We start from the raw sequence: 19,122 nt of genomic DNA on the forward strand, positions 1-19,122 counted from the left end.
GGCGGAGGGGGGCCACGGGAACCAGGCGGCCAGGGGTTGGGGGGGGGGCCAGGAGCAGACCGGACCGGAGGGGCTGTGAAGAGGCCAGGAACCGGCCCAAGAGCTGTGAGACGGGATCAGAAGTGGCCAGGTCAGGGAGACGCCTGAACCGTAGTGGCCCTGCTCACGTGTGCTTTTCCCATGGCAGCACGGGGATTTCCTACGGCGCCACGAAGGCTGATTTTCAGTTTGGGCTCCTGGGGTCCGCTCCTGGCACCAGACTCCCGGCTCGTGGGGCTCCGAGCCAGGCAGCGAGGCAGCACAGCAGCCAACGGCCGAGTCCAGCTTCCTGTTTTTATACAGCTCACAGCCTGAGCGACATTCGTGAGTGTGTGAGGAAGCTCCGAGGCCAAATGGTGGGCTTTGAAAAGCAGCCCCAGTTCCGCCTGCGGGTCGGGGGCCTGGAGGGCACCTTCTATGAAGGGCAGGAGGAGCTGAGGGAGTACTGTGAGGCGCTCTACCTGCCGCAGCCCACCAAGATGGAGGTGGTGGGCACGGTGGATGACGTGCCCTGTCTGGCCACAGGGCAGCAGCTCATCATCCTCGTTGCTGAGAGCGGGGAGGTGTACGCTTACGAGGAGGACGCGCTACACAAAGTTGCCAAGAATATGCGAGAATTCACAGAAATAGGGCTGCAGCGCCTGGGGAAAGAAGTCTACCACTGTGGAGAGCACATAGATTCACTGGTGAGCTAGAGGGTGTGGGTTAAAACCAAGGAAAGACACGCCTGAGGGGGTGGGATGTCCGGTGCTGATGGGCACTGATCCCACCTCCATCAGTTCCTAACTGCGCCTGGGTTGCTCTAACAGGATGAGGCGGAGCGAGACAAAGACCCGATAATCCAGGAGCTGAGGCAGAGCGCTCAGCGGTTCCTTGAGGGAGGGAAGGAGGACTTCCAACGTCTCCTGGACTTGCTGTAGAACAAACCTGTTGTTGCTTGTTGAATCTGTGCGCGTGACAAGGAGTGGAACTATTCCGCATTCCCAAGTGTTTAATCTGCCTTTTCTGTAAACAACTTCAGGGGCGGTGATTTCTGCCCGTCCCTGGGCAGCCTGTGCCAACAGGTCATAGTCGTTTCTGTGAAATTCTTCCTCATATCCAGCCTGGAACCATTAGTTCTCATCCTATTCTCATCCTATTCTCATCCTATTCCTTTTACCTAGAAGCAGAACACAACTCTCACCTTGCCACAAACTCCTTTCACAGAGTTGAAGAGACTGGTAAAATCTCTCCTGAGCCTTTGCCAGATTAAATCTCAATAGATTTGCCCTTAAAATTGCACTTTTAAAGGTTAATCATTGTGTAAGCCTGTGTCCTGAAGTGAGATTTTTCTTGCACAAACACAAACTTGCTTTAATCAAACATTAAAGATTTTAAATATACAGGATTTTGAGTCATTCTTTTTTACCTATGTTAAGAGTGTGACAAACGTTTTGTTCTGCTGTGGTGCCAGCCAGCTTTCAGTCCTAGCAGGAGGGGCTTTTCCAGCTTCCCCATCGGCTAAGTGTAACAGAATCAACAGGAGCTTCAAGAATTACTTTGTGCAGGCTGTCCAGTGAAGCTGAACCTGTCCTCATCACAGGAGAGGTGACAGTCAGGGAGCCAAGGCTGTGGCTCCATACCAGGGTCAGCTTGCTCCAGCTCCCAGCAGTGAGCACTCCCTCATTTAAAGCCCTCTATCACTGCTTGCTGGGTGGGCATGGCAACTCGCTCACTCCCCCCATACAGGGCAACGGGCAGAATTGGAAGGATACAAGCATGAGAAATAGAGTTGACATAAAGCCAAGTTACCAGGTAAAGCAGACCTCTGTAGGTCGAATCCCCCTAAAGCAGGTCCCCCACAGCAGGCTGCACAGGAACGCATCTAGGTGGGTTTGGATATTTCCCCATGCTCCAGATGAGGCCTCCACAGGCAGAGGAGAGAGGATGAGCACCTCCCTTGCCCTGCTGGCCTTTCTCCTTCCTTACTCCAGCATGGTCCCACATGGCATTGAATATCGTTTGGTCAGTAAGGGTCAGCTGTCCTGGCTTTGACACCCACTTCCAAGCAGCTCTATGGAGACCTGCACCCAGGGCTTGGCATACCAGCACCAAGAGAGTGCAGAGGGCACACCCTGCTTGTCCTGACAATGACGTCTCTCTTAGATTTCTGAGTTTCATTTATGGAAAATCGAAAGTGCAAAGAGCTCGACCACTCCCTTGCAAGGTTCTCCCATTGCATACTTTTGGGGAAGTACATTCTTAGAGCCGCCATATCAGCAGCGGGTCTAGAGGCACCAGGTTGGAGCCAGCACCGCGTCTCCCAGTGGCTGAAGGCAGCGCAGACTCTAAGGACCCTTTGCCTCTGCCAAGTAAGTGCTGCTTTTTTTATCTGATTCTCTGTCAGGGAGGAGGGCAGTGGGATGGCATGGGAATGACAGATGTGCACAGCAAAGTGACCCCACCCCAAAGCTGGCTGCTCTGAGCTGCGCGTGGCATGGAGGGCACTCAGCCTTGGTGATCCTCACCTTGCTGCTCTGCTGACTGCTCTGACCTCACTGCTTTCCTACAGCCCCATAGACCGGAACCCAAGAACTGCAGCACAGAGCTCTGCATACTCAATGAGCCAAAACCAGGTGGGTGAAGCCTGTCCCTTCTCTCTGGGAGATACAGAGAGATGTTCTCACTTGGGGACTGCTGCTGGCCACTCTGTAGCATCTTGGCCAGCAGGCAGCAGTGGTGCCATCTAGAGATGCTGCGGGACACCCCAAGTCCACGCAGTGCCATCAGGTGTGCAGTGGGGTTGGAGGGTCCATGCAGCACTGCATCAACTGAGCTTCCTCTCCCTCCCACAGGGTCCCAGCCACAACTCTTCAAGGTAAGATGGAGCCTCACGTCTCCTGTGCCCCTTTCCCTGGCCATGTGGGGGGGTGACTGCTTGCCCCGCAGATGGGGGTAACCCCAGCACAGCCACCACGTGCTCCTTTCTGCTCCCACAGGATTTTGGCATGGAAAGAAGAGAAGAACAAAATCCAGTTGCTGATCAGTGGGAATATCTTCATCAAGGAGTTCTTGGAATTGTTGGCTAGGTGGCAGCCAGCTGAAAACATCAAAAAGCAATACATAGAAAAGGTCAGTGCTTCACCACCAACCTGATGGCCCTTCTGTGGCCTCTGCACTGCTGTGCATCCCGTCCGAGGTGGGGGAACTCTGGTGGCATAACTCCCACAGCAGTGGCTCCATCGTGGGTGTGAGGGTCTGCAGGGAATGGAGTGGGAGCTCAGGTCTGTGGGCTCCCACTGCTCCCTGCTTGTGCAGAGCTTCTGCAAGGTGTGGAGAAACTGCACAGAGCACAGGATGCAGAAAGGGACCACGCAAGGCAATAGGGAGCAGCTCTCGGGGAGGGAGCAGCCGTGGCAGAGGCCAGCGCAGAGGCTCTACTGTGCATCCAGGGACAGCTCAGCACTGGGTCTCTGCTTGCCAACAGGTGCTGCACGCAGTGTTCTTCTTTGGAAGGATGAATCAGAGGCAGATAAGACCCAGCGAATTCCTACTCTTCCAACCTTTCCAGAACCTGCAGGAGAATTATCCTCGATCATTCCAAGAGTACAACACCCACCTACCCACCATGACACCATACTCCATCCTGCTGCAGTTTGTGAGTATTCCACACCTACATGTTGCCAACAGCAGGGCTGGGGAAGGGCAGGTGTGTGACAAGTGCAGCACACTGCAGGCACATCCTGGCAGTGCAGCCTAGCAGGCAGCAAAACAGGCAGCAGGACTTCTATTTTTCACTTTTCAAGTCACCATGAGCTGTACAGACCAGCTGGTGCTAACAAACTCAGGGAAACAGAATTATTTTTATCTTTTAAGACCACACTCATCCCTTCTTCCTGCAAGATATTGACTGCTGGGGAATGAAAGAGGGATGGAGGGGTCTGTACTGAGATCTGTGTATGTTCCCAGGGCAACGAAGTAGCAGGCTGCAGCACCCAAGAGGAAATGGAGTCTTTCTTGCATGAATTTAATAGCGCTGTGGAATTAACAATACAGGATCGAGCACCCACAATGAGGCCCAGTGAGTTCACCTTCAGAGCCGCAGTTGTCGCTTACAGCTTTTACAGAGAACCCAAAAAACCTGAGAATAAAGCAGGCTTCCCTCTCTTTTATGGAGCATCTATCTCCTGCAAAGGGCTGATGGAGAAGAAGATCATGATTAGCATCCTGTGCCTCAGGACGTGGCACAAGGCGGTGGCGTTCGCAGTGTACCACGGGCAGGATAATCTGGTCATTGTCTTCCCTGATGAAGTGCAGTGCCGAGCTTTCTACTACAGCGATGGAGTCTTCATAGAAAAACCACCCTGCGTGAACTGCAGGATGATGTATCACGTCAACTTCCAGCCGTATGAGGGTGACACCAGGGAAAACGTCCTATGGCCGCACGGAAACTGCGCTGAGAATGAGAGCCTGAGCAAGCTGCTGCAAGGCACGTCAGGGCTGCAGGAGAAGGTCGTCTCAAAAGACACTTCTGTGATAAACAATCCCCCACAGGACACCTACCAGGTCATTGAGCAAGAATTTGAAAACAACATACAACAAAATCTTAGAAATCAGCTTATCAGGCTGCTTCAGAACAAAAATTTTCCTCATCGTCTGCAGTTTTTTGAACCATAGTGAGTGCCAGAGAGGCATCTGCAGTGCTGTGTATCAGCACAACACCCCCAAGCCCCTGTCTTCCTGCATACTCCATGCCTCCAAACCCAGCTACATGCTCATGCCAGCAGGTTCTGCTCATCTAGGGTGAGGATGCAGCCTGGCTCTATGTCCTGCCAGCAGCACAGTGATAGGATATCCATTTGCCCCTTGCTAATCTCCATCACACAGGGCTCTGCTTTTCATCTGTGTAAATAAACATGTCTGATTTTCGGTTACGTACCTGATGATTTGCAGCAGCACCTGTACATTGTGAAGCCCTCTACTTTCACCTTTGCGTGGCTCCAGAGCCGACAGTCTCGCCTTCAGGGACCATCCAGTTTCAGAGCTCCGTCTTCTGGATGCAAGCAGCCAGCAGGGCCCTCCCGCAGGTGGCACTCCCTCTGCTGGGGTCTCACAGCCTGTAGGGGAAGGGCAGCGCGCTCTGAGGCACCCTGAGAAGTGCTGCAGGATTGCTTGCAGACAAAGATGGCTTGGGTTTATGTTTCAGTTTTACCATGGAGTACCGAGAAGCTGCTGCCTGCCATCAGCCTGTCACACTGCACAGGTGCTGGGGCCAGGTTAGCTAGGGTCCCTGAAGGTGGCCTGAAGCCATTGCAGGACATCAGCCAGGCCGGTGCCATCGCGTGCACTGGTTTCCAGAATGGTGATGGGCTGCGTGGCACAGGAGACAATGTCTTGCATGCGGAACAGCGACTTCATCTCCACCAGTGACATGTAGCAGGGCAGGTCGCTATGAGAGGAGGGGGCACACATTAACCACACTGCTTTAACCTCCCACCCACAGCAGCACCGCACTATCAGGGCCCATCGGCCCCTCGGGCTGCTGGAAACGACACAGGAACCGCAGAGCCTCGATGCCCTCCTTACATCTTGTTGAAGAGGATCAGCACGGGCACGGCGGCGAGCTGCTCTGCGGAGAGGAGGGACAGCAGCTGGACGCAGGACGCGGAGACCTGGGTCGGGTTGGCCGCATCGATCACGAACTGCAGAGAGGGAAGAGACGCTTGGGGGGGTCCGAAGGGGGCAGTTCCACCCTGCAGCACGGCCGGGCGGGCGCTCACCAGCACGGCGCTGCACTCCCCGTAGTAGCTGGGCCAGATGGGGCCCATGCAGCCGCCCAGCTCCCGCAGCGTCACCCTCTTGTGCAGCGTCAGGTCCGTCAGGTTCGTGCCCACCGTGGGCAGCGTGGCCGGGGGTTCGCCCAACTCCTTGGCCCCGTCCCGGGAGCACAGCTGTGCCGGTGCGTTAAGGACGGGCCAGAAGCAGCGTGCGGCACGCCCCCACCCCGGCCCCGCGACCCCCAGCTCGCTCGGATATTGCGCAGCCGCTTCCCCAGCAGGCTCTTCCCGACGCCCGTCGCCCCCAGCAGCAGGCACGTGGGCCCGGGCCGCGCAGCGTCCGCCATCCCCGCCCCGCCGGAAGCAGCGCGCGCCCCCACGCCGGAAGGCGGAAGTAGCCGAAGCCGGAAGTGACCGCGGGCAGGGAGAGGGGCGGCTCGGCGGCGATCACCATGGGGCGCGGCGGCGGCACCTTCGAGCGGCTTCTGGGTAGGGGCTGAGTCTCCCCGTGGGACGCGCCCCCCGGCAGGGCCGACCTCGCGCGGCTCAGCCTCGTGTAGCGGGGCGGCCCGGACCCAGGCGCTGTGGCTGGGCCGATCCTGCGGCGACGGCGGTGGGGGGGGGGGCGTGGCGGGGCCCGGGGTTGCGGATCCCCACGGACAAACCGGGGCTTTGTCTGCAGCCGAGCGCTGCCGTGGGGCATCGCGGCTGGCACCTCGGAGGCCTCGATCGGGCCCTGCGGCTGCCGCTTGCAGCAGCCTGAGAGGGGTCGCGGTTCTTTGCAGATAAAGCCACGAGCCAGCTCCTGCTGGAGACGGACTGGGAATCCATCCTGCAGATCTGCGACATGATCCGCCAGGGAGACACGCAGTAAGCGCCCCTTTGCGTTTTGGTTTAAGCTGTGAGCACGAATCTGCTTGCGTGCAGAAGGTGAAACATGGAGGTCTCACTTTGTCAGCCTGCGGCAGGATGCTGCTCACTGTGCTATTTCAGAGAAGAGATGAGAGGCAGCACCCCTCAGTGTTCTGGAGTACCCTTCCTGACCTTAGTAGCTGCAGGTTATATCTGCCCTGAAAGCAATAGAGAAGCTCAAGCTTGGATATGTGCAGTCCTCTTCCCACTTTTCCTTGTGGGGAATTGAGTGCACCATGAGCTAACTGTACTCTTCTGTCACTGGGAGGGTGATAGATTAACCTCGTAGATTCATCTTTACCTGGGCATATGTGCTCTCTTTCCTTGTCCAGAGCAAAATACGCAGTCAACGCTATCAAGAAGAAGGTCAATGACAAGAATCCCCACGTGGCACTCTACGCACTGGAGGTAACTTCAGCCCAAACCTCTCATGATTTAGGGGCCCAATTCACAGGCCAGGGAACTTCCCATCTCTTCCAGGCCTGCCTTCTGCTCTAGCATGGAGGCTTCAAGAATGATTGTGTTTTTCATTCAGCCTTGGAGCAAGCATTTGAGAGACCATCTTTATGAATCTGTCTGCTTGCCCATGTGGTGTAAATAGCAGTGGTATAAACTGAAGCATAGCTTATGCTCCAGTCTCATGGTGTGGATTTCTCCAAATTGATGCTTCCTTAACTTGAATTGTTACTTAAATAGTGCCCCCTTTGTGCACCTGCTGCAAGAACCTGTAACTGAAACGCAGCTTTTTTTGTTCTTTCACTGCAAACCACAGAGAAGGAAGAAAGCAACAGGCTAATGCTGTCCTTTGCACTTGCAGGTTATGGAGTCTGTGGTTAAAAACTGTGGTCAAACAGTTCATGATGAGGTAGCCAACAAACAAACTATGGAGGAACTGAAAGAAATACTCAAGGTAAGCGTATGTTATTTTACTTCAGTTTTTGAATGAAGTTGCAAGAGAGGCAATGAAAGGAAAAAAAACGTGCATGTTCTGTGTTTCATTCTCTGCATGTAAGGAAATCTTTTTCAGAGAAAAGCAACCTGTACTGTTTAATACAAAGGGATGAGTGTAGAGAGCTGACTGGTGCCTGCTGGGGAGAGAAGATATCATGTGAGCAGGGGGGTTGGACTCTATGATCTCTGGAGGTCCCTTCCAACCCCTACAATTCTGTGATTCTGTGATAATGTTTGGTTACACCATGGGTGGGATTATGCTGTAAAGGCGCAGACTGTTTCATGGTAGGTGCTGTTGTGAATTCCCTTCCCATAGACCAGGGTGAGGCATGCAGGAAGGTGAGCAGCATGGTGGAAGTTTCATCTATACTCTGGCCTTTTCATTGGCCTGTGGAACTGGCCCGAGGAGTTTTGCAGGACGTAGACCTGTATCACTTGTCAGTGTGATAACACGATGCCTGCAGGAGCTCCTTATGTCCCAGGACTTGAGACTTCCAAAAGTGAGGTGCAGATAAGAACCTCTTCAGTTTCCAGTCCCAAAAACAGCAGTGCACAGACAAGAGCTTGTTAGAGTGATGCTGTTACTTCTTTATATCCCTGTCTCCTGCTGGAAATAGACAAGTAGATGACCCACATATTTGTGGAGTGAGCTGTGCTAGTCCTGTCATCTTATGCAACGTAGCAGAGCATCTCTCTTCTGTCATTTTCCTGTTGGGGGCTGATTCAGCCTTCATACTGTATCTCCTGTTGAACTTAGAATGCTGCCACAATGTGAAGGCCAGGTGTAGTAGTGCAGCCACTCCAGGCTCTGAGGGAATCACATCAGATTGGATTGAGAGATTTTGTGAACCTGCCTCAGCAGTTTGCAGTTTCCATCCTACACTGGGAATGTTGCTGCTTGTGAACACCTAATGCTTTGTTCTGATGAGGCTCAGGGCTGTGCCATTTGTGGAAAGCAGGACCTTGACAATTCTTCTGTAAGTTTGGAGCTCCAGGAACTATTACTAAGTCCTGCTACGTGGGCTGAAAATAGGAACCTGACAAAAAATTTCTCAGCTGAAGTAGGAAACTGACAATGCCTTTCTGCTTCCTGGGTGACTTCTGCTGAAACTGGTCACGTGAGCAGGCCATGAGTTGGTCAGCTGATGACAGGGTGCACTTAGAGGCTGACTGGGATAGGAATGGGCTTGCCAAGTTTCCTCTTGAGCAAGTTCTTGAGCTGTGATACAACTGCCTGCAAAGGGCAGGCTCCCAGCTGTCCTTATTGCATCATATCCAAACTAGTTTTGAGTACTAACGGGCAGGAGTCTCTAAGCTGGAGCTGCTGACGGCTAGGCACAAACAGCCTCCTGCTTTGTGTTTGTGGTGCCCTGTCAGAACTGGGGAGAATCAGATTGTGCTGTCCTGTCCAGCCTGATAGCTGTCACTTTGCAGGTTTTGGAGTACAGGATGATCAGCTCTTGTGAGAGGGTAAACAAGATTGTTGGCCAGCCAGTGCTTACACTTCCCCTGGGGAACAACTGTATGAGTCTCTGTAGGTGTTTTCCAAAAGCACTGTGACACTACACCCCTTTTCAAGTTGATTTGTGCCATTCTGAAGGATGTCCTCCTATTTATGCTGAAGTGAGAAAGTGAGAAAGCTGAAGGAGATGTAGTCCTTACTGTAAGCTGTTCTGCTTGCAGCCTGCTGGCACAAGTACTTCAAGTTCCTCTTTCTATGAAGAGTATTTGACCCGTCTTCTGTGTTTCAGGGATTTTTTCTTCAGATTTCTTTTTTTTCTTCCCCTTTCTGTGCAGAGGCAAGTGGAAACAAGTGTCCGCAGTAAGATTCTGAACCTTATCCAGGCCTGGGCTCACGCCTTCCGCAATGAGCCCAAGTACAAGGTGGTGCAGGACACCTATCAGATAATGAAGGTTGAAGGTAAGGATGCTGGGGGCAAAGGTGGGCGGACAGTTGCCAAGCAGATCTGCTTTGGAGGAGCTTTGCAGAAGGAATGGGCTTTGGGTCTCAGCTTGGCATTGGTGGAATCTGGACTGAAGATATTCCACATGCAGGAGAAGCCCTTCACAATGGAGTGCTGTCTGTTCTCCCACAGGTCACGTGTTTCCAGAGTTCAAGGAAAGTGATGCCATGTTTGCTGCAGAAAGGGTGAGCTTCCCTGCTGGGGAGGGAGCTGGTATTGCAGGGCAGACCTTGCTGTTGTAGCCCAAGAGATATTAAACCTTCAGTTCTTGCTTTCTTCTATTTCACGCAGATTAGAGACCTGGCTGGGTGCATATTGCTCCCAGCTATCATTTGGGCAATTCTGAGTCCAGCAGTTTGGCCTAAAATGGCTAAGAGGGAGGGGATAGTTGACCCTGTCCTGGTCAATTAGTCTCATCTTGCTAAGTGCCTGTAGCAATTAGACACATCAATACAACGGGAAAGGCATTACAGCAAAGGTGTGATGACAAGAGGACTGGCATAATAGAGAGGTGCTATAAAGCAAAGGAAGAAGATTGCTCACCTGTATCAGAAGATCCTAGGTTCACAGGGAAAAGCTTCACTAAGGAGGGATCTCCAGGAAGAGAGCCTTCTCCAGTGGCAGTCAGCCCTTAAATGAGGTGTAAGAGAGCTGCAGCCAGGCTCCAGCCCTTCAGGTTGCACAGCTGAATTGCCTTCACCTGTGCTCCCAGGGCTGACCGGGTCCTTTCCTCAGGTGCTCAATCAGTGGTTCAGGCCAGGATGCAACAATTATCATACAGAAAGGCCCCACAGAAAGGACCTACCCAGTGGCTTTCCAGCAGCATGGCAGACTGACTGTGGTAGCAGGGCATGGCTGAAGTGATTGCTGTAATCCTGTTGACTGGGAAAGTGTCACAGTCTAGTAACACAAGAGGTGACCGCTTGCAAGGACCAATATCCCTTAGAGCTGCAAATGCTTTTTTTCCTGCCTCATTCATGACAGCTTTAGTTAGTCAGAGGAGATCCTGAAAGGCTCTGTGGAGCCACCATCCTTGAGACATTGCTCCCTTCCTCACACAAGTTTCTTCAAACCCAACAGGCTCCAGACTGGGTGGATGCTGAGGAGTGTCACAGGTGTCGAGTGCAGTTTGGTGTGGTGACACGAAAGGTGGGTGCTATTCCTGCCTTTCTGGGTTCCCTGGCCTCTTGCAGCCCCTCCAGAAAATGCAAGACTCCTTGAGCCTGTGTGGAATTGCATCTGGGTGGGAACATGTTCCTGTCTGAGCGAACTTGTCCAGCGGTGAAGAAGTGTCTCACTACCACACTGATGTCTCCCATCTTTTCCAGCATCACTGCAGGGCCTGCGGGCAGATCTTCTGTGGCAAATGTTCTTCCAAGTATTCCACCATCCCCAAGTTCGGGATCGAGAAGGAAGTGAGAGTCTGTGAGCCCTGTTATGAGCATCTCAACAAGTCAGTACCCTTTGTGGCATGTTTGGGTTTTTTTGCTGTCAACAGTTGGTACTGTGAGGGGAGAAACTTGACATGGAGCCATCTCTCCAAAGACCAGTGCAAAGGGTCTCCCAAGCTTTGCAGGCTATCTGGGTTTTGTTCCTTCTGAGAGTGGGCTTTACAGCTGTAATGTTGTGCAGAACTGGGGTTCCAGTGCTGAGGAAGGAGCTCATTCTGCACTGTCACCTCTTTCTGGCTACAGGAAAGCTGAGGGTAAAGCTGCTGCTGCCTCTGAACTGCCCCCTGAGTACCTGACCAGCCCCCTCTCTCAGCAGTCCCAGGTGAGTGGCTCTCCTCACTAGGTGACCTAGTGATCATCGCCTGCTTGTTGATCCCCTTAGTGGCCACTTCCTCATCTTTCTCCTTGCAGCTGCCCCCAAAGCGTGATGAGACAGCTCTGCAAGAAGAAGAAGAGCTCCAGCTAGCCATTGCCTTGTCTCAGTCGGAGGCTGAGGAGAAGGAGAGGATGGTTCGTACCCTGCTTGGCATCTGGGAGTGTATTTTGCCATGCAGCCCAGATGTGCTGGGTATCTCCTAGCTGTGCAGTAATAAATCCCTAGGCATGTCCTGGTATGTGAGAGGTATGGGGGCTTGTGGAATGAGATCAGGGTGAAAAGAGAGCCAGGCATACGTTGTGTGGCACAACTGAAAAATGAAAGCAAGCTGTATCCCGGATACAAGCCCTGGGGCCTGCCAAGCTGTGAGAATTGTAGAGCATGACGCTGGGTCTGCTGGCTGTGCCTGGACACCAGGAGGGGATTCACCTCCCCACTGTGCCCAGTGTGCTGCTGACTGGCTGACCGGGATGAATCTGGACAGTCTCTGATTTTCTTTCTTTTTCTCTTTTTTCCCCTATCCTTTTTGCAGAGGCAGAAGACAAGTTACTCCATGTACCCGAAGGCTGAGCCCACACCGGTCACGTCGTCAGCTCCTCCAGTGGGCACACTCTATTCTCCACCTGTGGTACGTTCACAGGAGCCTCTAAGCATGAAGTAGCTGGGCACAGGCCAATTTCACAGCCCAGCTCTGCCCTGCTTGGGTCAGATTTGATCCCAAAGAGAACATTTTTGCTCCCTTCAGTCCAGTGGTTTTTCATAATTCTAGGGTGTTTTTGGCTGGAAAATCAGATAGCATTTAGATGCCGCTGGCATGTGGTTCAGGCTTACAGTAGATGTAGTCTGTATCTGGCTGAAGGAGATAGCTGTACCCCTCTCATTCTGTTGCTCAGCACTGGTTGTTGTGCATGGCCAGATTGGGGCAGGACAGCTGGTACAAGCTGCAGTTTTCTGATTTCTCTAAACTGGATTCCCTGTTCACCTCTTTCCAGAATTCTTCTGCTCCCCTGGCTGAAGACATTGACCCTGAGGTAAGGATGCAGGACTGATGAGTCCACGGTGCAGGGCTGCTCCCAGCAGTGCTGTGATGCTCATCTTCCCTCTCTTCCTGGCAGCTGGCTCGGTACCTGAACCGCAACTACTGGGAGAAGAAACAAGAGGAAGTTCGCAAGAGCCCCACCCCATCAGCACCTCTGTCTCTCACAGAGCCAGTTGCTCAGCCTGGGGAAGCCCACCCTGCCCCACTCAGTGTTGTTGAGGTAAAAGGGGGCCTGAGCCAGCAGCTCGTGAAGTATGAGAAGTGCCTGATTCACCCATGCAGCCCAGCTCCACAGTTACTGCTGGCTCTTGGAATGGGTGAGCTGAGGCCGACTGGTTGCCCTGTCCTTCCAGCAGCAGTACCAGAACGGTGAGTCAGAGGAGAACCACGAGCAGTTTCTGAAGGCTCTGCAAAATGCGGTCACCACGTTTGTCAACCGCATGAAGAGTAACCACATGCGAGGCCGCAGCATCACCAACGACTCTGCCGTATTGTCCCTCTTCCAGTCCATTAACAACATGCACCCCCAGCTGCTGGAGCTGCTCAACCAGCTGGATGAGCGCAGAAGTATGTGGGGGCTGTCCTACCCTGGGCTGGGCGTCCTGGGGAGGAGCAGGTGGCTGCCAGGGCATCCCCCAGAGTCAGCGTTTGGCATTCCCGTGACACAGCTTGTCTGGAGAGAAGCCAGGGCAGTGTACAGGGATGGTCTGAGTGTTCTGCACTGAGAGGATCCCTGAGGCTCTCTTTCCTTCCCCAGTGTACTATGAAAGCCTGCAGGACAAACTGGCCCAGATCCGGGATGCGCGTGGGGCTCTGAATGCACTGAGGGAGGAGCATCGGGAGAAGGTGCGGCGTGCAGCAGAGGAAGCGGAGCGCCAGCGCCAGATCCAGCTGGCCCAGAAGCTGGAGATAATGAGACAGAAAAAGCAGGTGAGGCAGGACAGCATTTCCAGCATGGGTCTACCTGCACACCTGTATGCACTGTAGGCCAGCCAGAGTTGGCAAGGACAGCTGTCCTGACAAGAGGAAGTGCTGCTGTGTCCTAGCTTGCGGCCGTCACAGCACCAGCATTGTTCCCACAGGAGTACCTGGAGATGCAGCGTCAGTTGGCCATCCAGCGACTGCAGGAGCAAGAGAAGGAGAGGCAGATGCGCCTGGAACAGCAGAAGCAGACCATCCAGATGAGAGCCCAGATGCCAGCTTTCTCACTGCCTTATGCCCAGGTCTGGCTGCTGGGCAAGAGACCCTTCTGCCGGGTCCTGGGGGCCACGGCCTAAAGCTTGCTTTCCTTCCTTCAATAGCTTCAGGCCATGCCAGCAGCCAGTGGAGTGATCTACCAGCCCTCTGGGCCCAGTAGCTTCCCCGGCACCTTCAGCCCCGCTGGCTCTGTGGAGGGCTCTCCCATGCACAGTGTATACATGAACCAGGCAGCACAGGGGGGCACAGGACCGTATACAGCAATGCCTGTCACTGGGACAGGTATGTTACCGTGCTGATCTGGTGCGGGCAGAGGCTGAACAAAAGGCAGTTGCTTCCATCTCTGCCCTCTTCGCTTCAGATCCCAACGTGGTGAATGCCTACATGTACCAGCCAGGGGCAGGCAGCGGGCAGGCGGCTCAGCAGGGGCAGGCAGTGCCCACTACAACCCCAGCGTACTCGTCCTATCAGCCAGCTGCAACACAGGGCTACCAGGCAAGTGAGGGCAGCTGCTGCAGAGCAGCTGGTGGCCAGGTGGGGCAGGGCTGGAGTGTTTTGTGGAGCTGGTGTCTGTACTCCAATCCCAGCCGTGGTTCTTGTACCTTTAACCAGCGGGAGGAGGAGCTGGTTGGTCTCAGATCTAGAGCTGCTGTGCTGCTTTCCTTGTGGGTGTGGGCAGGGATTAGACCCAGCCCTAGGCTCTCTACTGTGCAGAGGAAAGTCATGCCCTACCTGCTACCAGAGGAGAGCCCTGCTGGTCCTAGAGCTCTTGCAGTATAGGCTTGATGTGAGATCCAGCTGCTTGCACTACCTCTCACTGGCAGCATCTCCTCCACAGAATGCAGCATCACAGTCACAGAGCATCCCTGCCATCTCGCAGGCTCCTCAGTCAGGGGCTGTGAGCTACATGGGAAGCCAGTCGGTCTCCATGGGGTACCAGCCCTATGGCATGCAGGTGAGCATCTGGGTGCTGGGGGAGGGAGGCTCCAGCCACTGGAGCTTTCCTGAGCCTATGCTGTTGGGGCCAGGAAGGGAGAGGAGGTGAGGAGACAGCAGGCTTGCCCATGCAGAGGGCTTGCTTTCTCCACGACACTGTGCTGTCGAGTCTAGAAGTCTAACCCCCTTTCCCTTGCTCCGCTAGGGCCTCATGTCGGCGCTGCCGGGCCAAGAAGCAGCACTGAGCAGCCTGCCCGCGCAGCAGTCCTACCTGCCTGGGCAGCAGCCCCTGTACCAGCAGGTGAGTGCTGCCTGCAGGGCGGGGGGGATTTAGGCACGGCCACTGCCTAATGGCGCTGCCTCGTCTCTGCAGATGGCCCCAGCCGGAGGGCCCCCCCAGCAGCAGCAGCCCCAGCCCACACCAGCACCCGTGCAGCAGGCACAGGGCAGCGGAGAGGCCCAGCTCATCTCGTTTGACTGAACACTGCACAGGGGAGTGCAGAGAATTCAATGTAACACTACTCTTCATCCAGAATCACTTCTGTTCCTCACCTCGTCCTGTCTGCCCCATAGCTCCTCCCTGCGTCTGTCCCTGACCGAGGGGCCAAGGGACCACCGGGTTCCAGCACTGGTGCTGGATCCACGCTCGCAGGAGCGCAGCCCCTTCGCCCCGGCTCCCCGTGCTGCTTCCTCTCCCCTCCCAGCTGCCCCCTCTTTGCCCGTCCCCGCGCGCTGCAGCTCGGCCTGCAGGGCCCGGCCGGGGGCAGGAGGGAACCACGAGCACGTCCGTGCCCGCCCTGGTCTGCTCCCCTCACCCTTCCTTCCCTGCCCCCCGCTTCCCGCGCTCGGTTCGCGCCGGAGGAGCCCGAGCCACAGCGGTGTCAATAAAGTGTGCGGAACGAACCGGCGTGCTGTGCCGTGCTGTGCCGTGCCGGGCGACACCTACCGGAACCAGCGAGTGTCGGCGGACCCGACGGCTAGAGCGCCTCCCTCGCTCCACCACCGAGGCGAGGCTCCGCGACCTAGAGCGACGGGCGCGCGCCGCGGGGGCCGTCGGGATCGTCGAGCGCGGGGCAGAGCGGCGCCGTGTCCTCTGCGGCCGCCATGCTGCCCGCCGCCCGCCTGGCGCTGCCGCCGCGCCTGGCCCGCCGCCCGCCGCTCTCCTGGCGCTGGGGTGCGGCGCGGCCGCTGGGCACGGGCCGTGCTCGGAGGCGCTCGGAAGCGCTGGCCGGGGAGGCGCTGGCCGGGGCGCCGCTGGACACGGCCGCTAAGGAGTACTCGCCCAAGGTGCGGCAGCTGGTGCGGGACATCGCGGGGCTGACGCTGCTGGAAGTCGCCGACCTCAACGCGCTCCTCAAGGTGGGTCCTCGGGCTGCCCGGCCCTGTCCCGCTCCGCTCGGCCCCCGCCGCCCGCTGACGCCACCGCTCTTCCCACAGGAGACGCTGAAGATCCCGGATGTGGGGGTGATGCCCGCGGGCGCCGCCGCCCACCTGCCCGCACAGGCGGCCCCGCAGGTACGGCGCGGGGATGGGGGGGATGGGAGCTCTCGTCTCAGCTTCGCCTTCACCTCACTGCGGCTGTTTGCAGGAGGAGGAGGAGGCCGTCCCCATGAAGAAGGAGAAGACGCACTTCTCCGTGCGGCTGACGGAGCTGAAGGCCACCGACAAGGTGAAGCTCATCAAGGAGGTGAAGAACTTCGTGCCCGGCATAAACCTCGTGCAGGTGAGGACGGGGCTGCCCCGGCCCAAAGCGGTCTCTGCTCTGAGAGCTGCTCGAGTTCCCCCTCGGTGGGGCTCAGTGTGCCCAGGGCCATGTGCCTCTCCGAGCAGAGATGAGACCAGGATGCAGAACGGGACTCGCTATGCCCAGTAGGCATCCCTCAGAGGAGCCCAGTCCCTCCCAGCTCTGGTGCTGACTGAGTCCATAGCAGAAGGGGGAAGGGGGAGGCTCAGAGCAAATAGCTCACAGCCCTCTGTGCCAGTCTCCTTTTCTCCCAATGCAAGAGATGCTATGAGGCTTTCTGAAGAACTTGGGAGCAGCCAGGGCTCCTCACTGCAGCTGGATTTGGTCAAGCTTAACACAGCTTGTCATCCAACGCGCTTCCATTCTGTACTGTGATGCTTTCATGTCTTGAGGATAATAATAACAGCACTTTCTGTTTACCTAAGTGCGAGGAAGCAATGCTAAGCAGTGCTTAGTGAAATCTGCTTTAATATGTCACCCAGATATTCTGAGATGGATTTGCAGAGCCTCCTCCAAACCATTTGTAACGACGTATTGTAAAACAAATAATAACACAGACATTCTGCTCTCAGTGATGTCAGTTCCATTGGCCCACTGGGAAATAACTGTCTGCCAGCTGGGTCAGCCTGAATGTTATGTCCCAGCAATGATTAAGATGCCAGAACCCTCTAACAGCTATGATCAGTGGACAACTGAAAATGGTGTGGAGAACCAACGCTAAGTCAGCGTGGCACGTGGAACCTGTAGAACAAGCTGGTTTCACTTGTGATGCAGCCACAAGTTACTTTCATTTTAAAATAAGTTACAGCTGAAGGCTGGTTTTGCCTGTAGGGGTTGTGTTTCATGTTTAGCTGGAAAAACATTATTGCAAGTGAGGAGTTGTCATAGAATCCTAGAACGGCCTGAATTGAAAAGGAGCACAATGCTTATCTGGTTCCAACCCCCTGTTATGTGCAGGGTTGCCAACCAGCAGACCAGGCTGCCCAGAGCCACATCCAGCCTGGCCTTGGATGATGTGGGGCATCCACAGCCTCCTTGGGCAACCTGTTCCAGTGCATCACCACCCTCTGTGTGAAAAACTTCCTCATATCTAACCTAAACCTCCCCTGTCTCAGTTTAAAACCATCCCCCTTTGTCTTATCACTGTTCACCCTTGTAAAAGTCGTATCCTCTCCTGTTTATATGCCTCATCTGGATGAGCTTTTAAACAAGATTTAAGGTGGATTTAAATGAAATTTTCTTAGTGGTTTGGAAGAAAGTACTGCTGGCAACAAGCAATACCCTGCCCAGGGGCTGTTGATGTGTGTGCAGCCGGAGCTGTGCTGTTCTTCCATCCGGGAGATGTGAACAGCTGCTGCCCGGGGCTGAGGCTGCTTTAGAACAGAAGTTCAGTGTTAGGGAGCAAAGATGAAAAACTCATTTGTGCTGCGTGTCCTCACTGCAGCAAACCAGAGCAGGCTGTGCCTTCCGGACGCAGCCGTGGGCTCTTGTGAGTGCAGGCACAGCTTCGTCTGCACAGCAGCACCGCGTCCCTTCCAACAAAGCATCTTCTGCCACTGCTGGTACGTCATCACTGTGCCCGGTGTGCACTGACTGACACAGCCAAGGCTCACTTCATTTGTTCTCCACAGCACGTGAGCTGGTGGCAGCTCCTCGCTTTGCAACCCCCCAGGTTTGTTGCTGCTGTGTGGTTTGGGAGCAGCAGCAAGCCTGTAGGCTCCCACCCCATTCCCTGAGCTCACTGCAGTTAAACAAGGCATGATACTGCAGGAAATCCTAAACCAGTTACAAAACTTTTCAAGTGCCTTCATTTTGCTAAACTCTGCAACGTTAGAGGCTCGTATATAAAATGCCAAACTGCTGTCAGGCAGTCTGTGCTGGAACTCTTTTGTCCCAGTACATCAGACTCTGTGACTTCACTTGCACAGCTGTGTACAGAACTCGGGCGGCCTCTCCACCCGCTGGCACAAATATGTAAACCAAAACATTCATGCTGAAGAAATGGCCCGGCCGGGTCAGTGGCTGCGTTAGCAGATGGCTGTGTGTGTCCTGGGCACCTTCCAGGGCTGAGTGCTGGGGAACACAGCACACGTCACATACACACCGTGCAGGAACTGGGGGCTGCTGCCCGTGGGGAGGGGTCTGGATGTGCTGCCCTGTGCCATCGGGGTGAGGTGCAAGTGGGTGTTTTCCAAGTGGAAGCCTCGGGTTTCAGAGCATTAGGTGAGTTTTCTCTGGTCCGTTCACGCAGAGCTCGGGCTCATGGCTTTAAATCTGTTAATCTGGTTAGTGAAAGCTGGTTTACAGATCTCATGCTTTGTACCTCCCACAGGCAAAGAAGCTGGTGGAGTCCCTTCCGCAGGAGATCAAGGCTAACGTGTCCAAGGAGGAAGCGGAGAAGATCAAAACAGCGCTGGAGGCAGCAGGAGGGACTGTGGTTCTGGAGTAGGCGGCCCAGTGTCACCCAGAGGGACTTGGAGCAGCACCTGCCTGTGGTGCTCACACTGACAGAGCCAGGCCCTGGGCACCTCCGGGTGCCAGATGCCCTCGCGCCGCGTGGTGGGAATGCTTTGTCCACATGGTTCAGTGCGACAGCAGCGTGCGGTTTGGTGGGGCTGCCGTTTAGTTCTGGCATCACAACGAACTCTACATTCATAAAAGTCAAGTGGGAAAAACTCTGTAGAATCGTCATCTGTCAAAGCTCGGCCCGCTTCCCCCGAGAGCTGCACACGCTCACGCGGTCACGGCGCTGGGGCA

The 19,122-nt window shown here is 55.1% G+C and overlaps 4 protein-coding genes across 4 annotated transcripts; 3 read left to right on the forward strand and 1 right to left on the reverse strand.

The window, feature by feature from the left end:
• Positions 1 to 392: 392 nt before the first annotated feature.
• LOC306953498 (uncharacterized protein) lies at positions 393 to 959 on the forward strand (the record flags this gene model as incomplete). Its single annotated transcript, XM_079544411.1, has 2 exons — positions 393 to 725; positions 849 to 959. The coding sequence occupies 2 exons, from the start codon at positions 393 to 395 to the stop codon at positions 957 to 959; spliced, it is 444 nt and encodes a 147-aa protein (XP_079400537.1).
• Positions 960 to 5,295: 4,336 nt separating this feature from the next.
• ARL16 (ARF like GTPase 16) lies at positions 5,296 to 6,142 on the reverse strand (the record flags this gene model as incomplete). The annotated part of the gene is made up of 4 exons (XM_079544109.1): positions 5,296 to 5,467; positions 5,605 to 5,720; positions 5,799 to 5,969; positions 6,053 to 6,142. 4 exons carry the CDS (start codon positions 6,140 to 6,142, stop codon positions 5,296 to 5,298), a joined length of 549 nt encoding a protein of 182 aa, XP_079400235.1.
• Positions 6,143 to 6,247: 105 nt separating this feature from the next.
• Positions 6,248 to 15,102, forward strand: HGS (hepatocyte growth factor-regulated tyrosine kinase substrate; the record flags this gene model as incomplete). The annotated part of the gene is given in 21 exon segments (XM_079544271.1): positions 6,248 to 6,284; positions 6,581 to 6,665; positions 7,040 to 7,115; positions 7,525 to 7,617; positions 9,456 to 9,579; positions 9,755 to 9,807; positions 10,703 to 10,771; positions 10,951 to 11,075; positions 11,317 to 11,395; positions 11,485 to 11,583; positions 11,982 to 12,077; positions 12,442 to 12,480; positions 12,565 to 12,834; positions 12,836 to 13,055; positions 13,246 to 13,418; positions 13,571 to 13,711; positions 13,790 to 13,967; positions 14,047 to 14,180; positions 14,524 to 14,640; positions 14,827 to 14,922; positions 14,995 to 15,102. Coding segments are annotated over 21 exon segments (2,412 nt in total).
• A 623-nt stretch (positions 15,103 to 15,725) lies between these two features.
• MRPL12 (mitochondrial ribosomal protein L12) lies at positions 15,726 to 19,022 on the forward strand (the record flags this gene model as incomplete). The annotated part of the gene is made up of 4 exons (XM_079544332.1): positions 15,726 to 15,980; positions 16,059 to 16,136; positions 16,210 to 16,344; positions 18,698 to 19,022. 4 exons carry the CDS (start codon positions 15,726 to 15,728, stop codon positions 18,812 to 18,814), a joined length of 585 nt encoding a protein of 194 aa, XP_079400458.1. The 3' UTR covers positions 18,815 to 19,022.
• Between the last annotated feature and the right edge of the window lie 100 nt (positions 19,023 to 19,122).

The sequence above is a fragment of the Tetrao urogallus genome, assembly GCF_951394365.1.
Source record: "Tetrao urogallus genome assembly, chromosome: 18".
In the NCBI taxonomy this organism is placed as follows: Eukaryota; Metazoa; Chordata; class Aves; order Galliformes; family Phasianidae; genus Tetrao; species Tetrao urogallus.